This window comes from Pundamilia nyererei, unplaced genomic scaffold (genome assembly GCF_000239375.1).
Source record: "Pundamilia nyererei isolate P.nyererei 1_Seehausen unplaced genomic scaffold, PunNye1.0 scaffold00073, whole genome shotgun sequence".
NCBI classification, from domain to species: Eukaryota; Metazoa; Chordata; class Actinopteri; order Cichliformes; family Cichlidae; genus Pundamilia; species Pundamilia nyererei.
This window is the reverse complement of record NW_005187474.1, coordinates 254,309-262,008: the sequence shown is the minus strand read 5'-3', so window position 1 is coordinate 262,008 and position 7,700 is coordinate 254,309. Positions and strand designations below refer to the sequence as shown.

At 42.1% G+C, this 7,700-nt stretch overlaps 1 protein-coding gene across 3 annotated transcripts in view; it reads left to right on the top strand.

Moving 5' to 3' along the window:
- micu1 (mitochondrial calcium uptake 1) overlaps window positions 1–7,700 on the top strand; it is a 35,828-nt gene that overhangs the window by 25,363 nt on the left and 2,765 nt on the right. For all 3 annotated transcript variants that reach the window (XM_005737046.1, XM_005737044.2, XM_005737045.2), the window contains 5 exons: window positions 43–157; window positions 1,696–1,778; window positions 2,176–2,376; window positions 4,325–4,462; window positions 5,835–5,943. In XM_005737046.1, coding sequence (XP_005737103.1) covers window positions 43–157; window positions 1,696–1,778; window positions 2,176–2,376; window positions 4,325–4,462; window positions 5,835–5,943 — 646 coding nt within the window. The remainder of the gene's footprint in view (window positions 1–42; window positions 158–1,695; window positions 1,779–2,175; window positions 2,377–4,324; window positions 4,463–5,834; window positions 5,944–7,700) is intronic.

The following is a 7,700-nucleotide window of genomic DNA, read 5'->3' as shown; positions in this document are numbered from 1 at the left end:
GTGTGTGTGTGTGTGTGTGTGTGTCCTGACCTGGATGAGCAGAAGATTGCCCAGGAGAGGGAGAAGTTTGCAGATGAGGACAGCATATTTTACACACTGGGGGAATGTGGCCTTATCTCCTTCTCTGACTACATCTTTCTCACCACCGTACTGTCAAGTAAGTACATTGTTGAACTGTGCAAGACTTCCTAGAACTGAAGTGGTTCACATGACCTGTCTCATTAGGTATAACATCTTTTAAATCTTCTGCATAGTTCACAGATCAGATCTCATGAGAGTCTCTTTTGTGTCTTCGGTGCTCTCTACATTTCTACTTGTCAGTTAGGACAGAAAGTAAAAGAAGGGATGTCTTTCGATACGACGTTATTAGGGAGGACAGGACATGTATAAGACGTGGGTTTTAAATGTTAATGTGAGCTGACCAAGTCTGCTTACACAGAATCAGTCTTACCTTGATCTAGTATTGGTGGTTCATACAGGAAATAAATCGCACATTAATGCCTCCACTCCCAACGGGCCGTAGTGTTTGGTAATAAAATGAAAATGAAGCTCAACTCGTTCCTCTCCAAAGGCTAGTAAACTTTTATCCCCAACTCTGCTAGACCTTTTATTATAATCCGTTCATAGGGAGAAAACCTTAAGGGAAGTTTTCAAGGACAAGCCTTTTTTTAAAGCAGACGAAGCAGGATGCATTATGGTTGGTTTCAATCTGTTTAACACAGCCACAAAAAACAGTAAAGTAGATGTATTTTGCCTACCAGATTTAGATTTACACCTCATAGTGCCTTTTTAATAAAGATTAATCTTCCATAAAAGGCACTGAAGAATATTTGAAGCAATAAATATTCATAGTAGTTAACTGTACAATAACAATGTGAAGCCATGAAAAGAATTTAAAATTAAGGAGAGACTGTATAATATTTTATATTGCATGTTATTGTTTTGGTGTATGAATTACATGGATCGGTCAAAATATGACCACTCACAGATGAACACATAAATTTTGATTGTCACATCTGGTAACGGTGATTTTTTTGTATTTGGTTTTTTTTTCCTGTGCTGGTGGATGGACAGACAGAAGCCAGTTGATAAAGAGCATGTCTAAAACTAGCAGTCTTGTGGGGTCAGCAGTGGTGAATCCCTGCTCGTGCTGCTCTGCAGCAGGTCAAGCAGTTAATGAGGGATGGGGTTTGAAACACATCATTCGACTAACGGGGTTGCTAATAGGGCCTGGCACAAGCTACCACCAGGCACTTTCAGAGTTCGTTTTAAGTCCGTGCCTCGATGGCTTTAAGCTGTCTCGTCAGGACCAACAGCATATTAAGTGAGCGTGTTCGTAACATTTTGTCACATCAGGGTATATAGATCTTATATACATAGTCTCACAAAATATTACAGTTTAGATCAGGTTCCAAAAGTAGACAGTAAAGTTTAAGTTACTAATTTATTAAAGCAAAAGAAAATAACAGAGTGTGCAGTGTTTTTTTTAGCAGCTTCAGTGTTGGTGGAAGGCGGGGCCAATTTTTGCTGTGTAGTTAGAGGGTTGATTTCCCTGTGTGAGAACTTTGCGCCACCTTGAATGAGGAGAAGACTGAATATATTGTACAATTATGTGTTTTGTGTAATATTTGTAATATACTGTGTGTAATTGAGAGTATCTCTTCATGTGGCTTTGTGTGTTGCTCTTGTGTCCAGCTCCCCAGAGGAACTTTGAGATCGCTTTCAAGATGTTTGATCTGAACGGCGATGGAGAGGTGGACCTTGAGGAGTTTGAACAGGTTAGACTGACATCAGCAGGATGTCCTACGTGCAGCAGATGCACGCAAACCTGCGCAAAATCAACATATTAAACGTGACAGAAGCTTGAAAGAGCTAGCCCACATATTTATATTGAGATTGAATAACCAGAGTAGCTTTTGATTGTTTTACAGTGACACACACTGACTAGCAATAAAGGTAGGCTCCCACACTGCTGTCCACCAGTGTGACCCTTTCTCAAAGAGACAGATAGATGCTGTGCTCAGCAGTCTGTGCTAACATCAGTATATGCAGCTCAGTTTGTCTTATACAGTCTATATAGTATATATTGTCGTGAATATATTGTAGTTTATAAGTACCTCTAAAACTTAGTCTGCACGGACACTCTGGTTGACACTTGGCTCTCTGTATGTGTAGGTCCAGAGCATCATTCGTTCCCAGACCAGCATGGGTATGCGACACCGCGATCGCTCTACCACAGGAAATACCCTGAAGACAGGTGGCTGCAGCTCTGCTCTCACCACATACTTCTTTGGAGGGGATCTGAAGGGCAAACTCACCATTGGCAGTTTCCTGGAGTTTCAAAGGAAACTGCAGCACGACGTGCTCAAACTAGAGGTAACAAAAATGGAAAAATTAATGAGGAGATGATTCAACTTCAATTTTCCATCTACTGGTTTACTGCAGTTTGTGTACAGTTACAGTCCATTTGAATTTAAATGCATATTAAGTCTCTGTACTTATTAGGAGCTGCAGAGGAAAATGAATAGCTTTTTCACAGAGCCAAAAACAATCTCACTGTCTGTATTACATGTAGTTCCAGAGTCCAATTAAATCAAAAAAAAAAAATGTTTCTATCAGGGGAGAAGGAAGGAGCTAGTGACAGGTGGTTTTACACATAAATTAAAAACAAAAACGATGAGGAAGTCAGTAGCAACAGCTGATCAGTGCTGCTGAGCATATGGTTGAGCTGGTGTTTACCATGCCTAGTGCCTAAATGATGCTCCAAACCATAATGAGTGGCATTATCAGAGGCTCAGAGAACAGGACTCAGATCTGAGCATCTGCAAGAAAAGGAAGCATTATGTGTCAGGCCTTAATGATACCTCAGTAGTCATTCGGGGAAATCATAACACAACAGATAAGTTTGAATTTATTTTAACATTCAGCAACTTCATGTGAAAGCAGATTAAATAACTGCAGCCAACATGAAATGAGTGGTTCCTGAGTTTTAACTCTTCTTGAATTTAAGAAAAGCGATTGAAGTGGCTAGCATTTCATAGTGTTTTCAACAGTGTCTCGAGACTTTTTGATGTTGCTCTTATGTTCAGTGTGAAGGTGCTCTCCATCTCTGTAGAGAACGGCGCACCAGTGGCGGACAAGCCCGTTCTGGTGCTGCCAGGCAAACCCAACAGCTCTGGCCTATGAGCACAGTGACCAGTTTGTAGCTACATTTTACGACTCTTAACAGTGGTCATGTTGGTCCTCCTTTCACAAAAGAGCAGATACTAGTCCTGCTGCTAAGGTTGATCCCCTTTTACGGCCCTGTCCAGCACGCCGCAGGTCACAGCCTATCTCCTAGTATCTCCTTCACACAATTTAAATTGTGCTAGGGAAACAACAAACCTTACAGACACTGATCATATTGTTCTGCCATACTGGAGGCGCTGGACTACATGTGCAACCTGAAATGGCTGCAGGTAACATCTTTTGCTACAAGTAGTGACAAGGACAATAGCAAATGGAAAAACTAGAAAAAACTAATCAGTCTGGAAGGATTTTCATGCTGAGGAAACAAATCTTACTATTATATGTAGTCCCAAATTACCCTAACAATTAAATAAAAAAATGTTTCTGTGAGGGGGGAAGGAAGGAGGTAGTGACAGGTGGTTTTACACACAAAGTAAAAACAAAAATGATGAGGATGGTTTCGCAGGTGGTGTTGTTGTGTTGCTTCTCCAATGCATCTTTTGTTTCTTTCCTTTATGTCAAAGCACATGAAATGGTTTCACAATGGTTTATGCTTCCTAAATGAACAGACTGATATCCCTGAGGTTTAACTGACTTTATGCTATACTGTAATCATCAGGTTACATTACAGGGTTACCTAGGAAACTGGAGCCTGGAATGTCTGCTAGGGACCAACCGTCAGCTTCAAAGTGATGCATGACGACTCTTTATAGTTGTAACTCTTATGCTTACAAACTTACAGGTCAAAGAATACGTGCCATTCTCATTATTATAATGTGGGGGGCTTAGTCACATCCTGCCTGCCAGAAATGCAACATTTCTAGAGGTTAACAAGTTAAGAGAGAAATGTCAAACATCCTCAGTCATAAATCAAGTGTGTTGACCTGACACAGCAGAGGCATGCTGTTGTTGCAGTGAAACATTGCAAAAATGCACATGCACATTTAATGTCACCAATGCCAGCTCCAGACGTGACTCAGCTTGAAGCCTGACATCAGTATTTACTGTTTCCCATCTCCCTGTGCGCTCCCTTACTAAAAATGTTGTTTCCTCCACATAGCACTTGATCTGTTTTTCTCTCCTTTTCCCTCCCTAGTTTGAGAGGAACGATCCTGTGGACGGCAGAATCACTGAGAGGCAGTTCGGGGGTATGCTGCTGGCCTACAGCGGCGTCCAGTCTCGTAAACTCAAGCAGATGCAGAAGGGGTTGAAGAAAATGTTTAAGGATGCACAGGTAAATAAATATGTCCTTTCGTCCATCCTTAAATGTAGCTCTGAAAGTCTTAGCCACTCCAGAGGTAAGATACAGCGCTTGATGAGGTGTTCTGAGTGTTTTAGTTAATTAGCCTACATGGGAGGATGTATGACAGACGGTGCATGCGTAAGGGAAAAAGAGACTGTGCAGGGGCATTGAGAGTCTGGATGAGAGGTAATACATCACTGGGAGTGGGCAGCACATACAGTGTCTGATCTTATCCACCTTACCAACTCAGTCTCTCCAGCCACCTCTAGCTCTATTTTGGGATGACCTCAGTATTGGTGCTGTTAGCTCTCTTCATTCCTCTCTGGTCGTCTCAGAGTCTTCACAAAATTGCACTGTGTTTTTTTTTTTAGACATTATCCTCGTCAGTTCAGTAGTCTTTGAAAGAAGAAAAAAAGACAAGACTATTGCTTTACAGCCGCATTGCTTTAAGCATAAAAATTCTCCACAGACATTCGTGGTAATGTAAAAATCATAATTTCTAAATTTAGTACATGCTTATATCTCCTTCCTACTTCAAGTTCTTTGCATGAACCCTGTTTTTATGCTGGATCGGTTTCACGGTAACGAGCCCCATCAGTCAACTGACTGAAGTTACACCCGTGCATATCGTATTCCCAGGGGTGTTGCAGCGAAATATGTCCCATTTCAATTTTTTGGAATGTAACGATGTGGACTGTCACAGAGCTGTTTGTTATACATTAAAGCACCACAGATGTCAGACTTAGCTACGATAAGGCACGTCTGATGGTTAAATACAGCGATTAGGAGAGAAAAGGAACAGAAAGCAGGGAAGTGACTGTTCCTCCAAGTCATGAGGTAAAAGATGAAGCTGGATGCTGCCAGAGTTGTCTCCCTAAGGAATTAAACAGCAGCAAGCATCGCTCCCTGTCTGTCTTCACTTCTTTTACTGTTTACCCTGTCTTCCTCAATCCTGCTGTCAGTCTGTCAGTATTGGCAGAACCTGTAATGTAAATGACTCAAGTATTATTTACAGCCCAAGACCAGCTGTTCACTTTTCTTTGCAAATAAGCTCATCAGCAGTGCAGCAGCTGTGTGACTATGTGTCTGTTGATATGTGTATGTGCGCATGTTTGCTTTAGGCTGTCTGTCCCCTTGTTGGTCTGTGGCACAATGTTTAACCATGTGTGTCAAAAGCTTATGCAGACTTCCTCTTGTCATTTGTGTCACACTCCTAAGGTCCTCCAAATGTGGTATTCTACAGTGGCAGCTCTTGTCTTAACAATAGTTGGCTGTTTTTCGCAGGTTTTGAATGCTCTAATAGCCCAAATACAAATGCAGGAAGGATTTGTAACAAATTTGTCCATTTTTCTTTGTCGCACAGGGCATCACATTTGAGGAGGTGGAGAACTTCTTTACTTTCTTGAAGAACGTAAACGACGTGGACACAGCTCTGAGTTTCTACCATATGGCTGGAGCCTCCATAGATAAAGGTACACCCACAGTCACCCTTTACTTTGACATTCTCTCCCTTCCCTAATTATCCCCCTTTAGACTTAACTGTTCTCCGTTTCATCGTCTGCATCTCATGGCTGTTAACACTCTGACAGCCAGATCTGCTTCCCACATCTTTTTTTTCCTGGCTTTTCTCCCAAACCAAGCTCAGCTATTTGTCATCTTTTTATCAGTCCATCCATTTATCCACCACTTCTTCCCCTGGGCCTGAAGAATTGTGCAAATTCAAACACAAAAACTGCTTATGCACACATGACAGATCGCTTTGTGCTCCTACTACAGGCTGCTGATGTCCCCTAAAACATGCCAGCATTATGACCGGGCAAGTGAATGGATGATTAGGGTTGAGTTAACCCACCATTAAATGGTTGCTTTCTCCATAAGTCCGTTACTGCAGGGTGGTGTGCAACAGCAGTTGAATACAAAAAACTGGACGATAACCTCTGGGACAAACAGGCCTGGGGAGGCTCTGCAGCCATCACTGGCTTGGATGAGCAAAGAGAAAAGAGCTTACAGTGGAACAGTAAACACTCAACCGGCTGGTGGGGCCAGTCACTCATAAAGAAACCTGCTGCTCCAAAGATACCTGCACAAAGTTGCATGGAGAAAGAAGGAAGAGCATAAACTACGTAAGATGTGAAAGGAATAATGATGTGGCACAAAATCACAGGGCTATAGAGTGTGAAAGAGAAAAGATTAGATGGGCTCAGTGCATCAGGGAGCACACTGGCCCTGTTGCACCTCTGTGAACATCTGGTTCTAGGGGCACCCGAACTAGCCTGAACTATAATCTATATGAAAAAGGAAAGTTGGGGTCTTTCTTAAAAGTAGAGAGGGTGTCTACTTTCTGAATCCAAGCTGCAACCCTGATAGCTGAAGGCTCTGGGATTCACAAATTAGAGTGCGGTTTAAAAGGTAAGTGCTATTTCTGGATAATATTGTACTCTGAGGTGTTTGAGATTCACTGGGGGAGATCATTCAGGGTTCTGTGTGTCAGTATTTTAAAGTGTAGCATGGGTAAACTATGATCTTTCTTTCAGTACTTGATGCAAATACTAATGTACTTTTTGAGGCCTTGCAGCCTCAGTCACTTTACACGCAACAACAATTAAGTCTGTAGAGAGCTTAGGCATTAGGGTGGAGACTGTTATAGGGCTATTAGCACTGTAATCCCTAAGATCATAGTTCATCAGAAGTGGGGGCACAAATCACAGCAAACTTTTTTGGCACAACTTCACCTACTTTCAAGGTGCATGGAGAGGATGAAACAATTCACAATGCAGGAACTCCAGCAACACTTAAGGAAAGAGGAACAACTTTACTGACTGCGGCTTGTGGCCTTCATCAGGGTCATCCACAAGCCGAAACCCGTTGGTCAGTCAGTAAAGTTGTTCCTCTTTCCTTAAGTGTTGCTGGAGTTCCTGCATTGAGAAATGGGTGTCATGGGCTGGGTCTGTGACCCGGTGTTTGAGTTTTTATATATTTTGGTATTCATTTGTGCTCTAGTTTAGTTCATCTAGTTAATTTCAAGGTTGCTGTTTAGTCCTTTGTTTCTTAGGTGTTTATGTCATCTCCTCCTGTATTCAGTCTCCCTTGTCTGTGCACCTACCTGGCATGCGTCCTGTCTGTGTGGTTATGTTCAGTTCAGGTCGCGTCTAATCCCCATGTTTCCTGTTTTACTTTGAAAGTCCGTCTAATGTCAGTGTATGTAGTTTCACTTTCCCTGTCCTGTCAT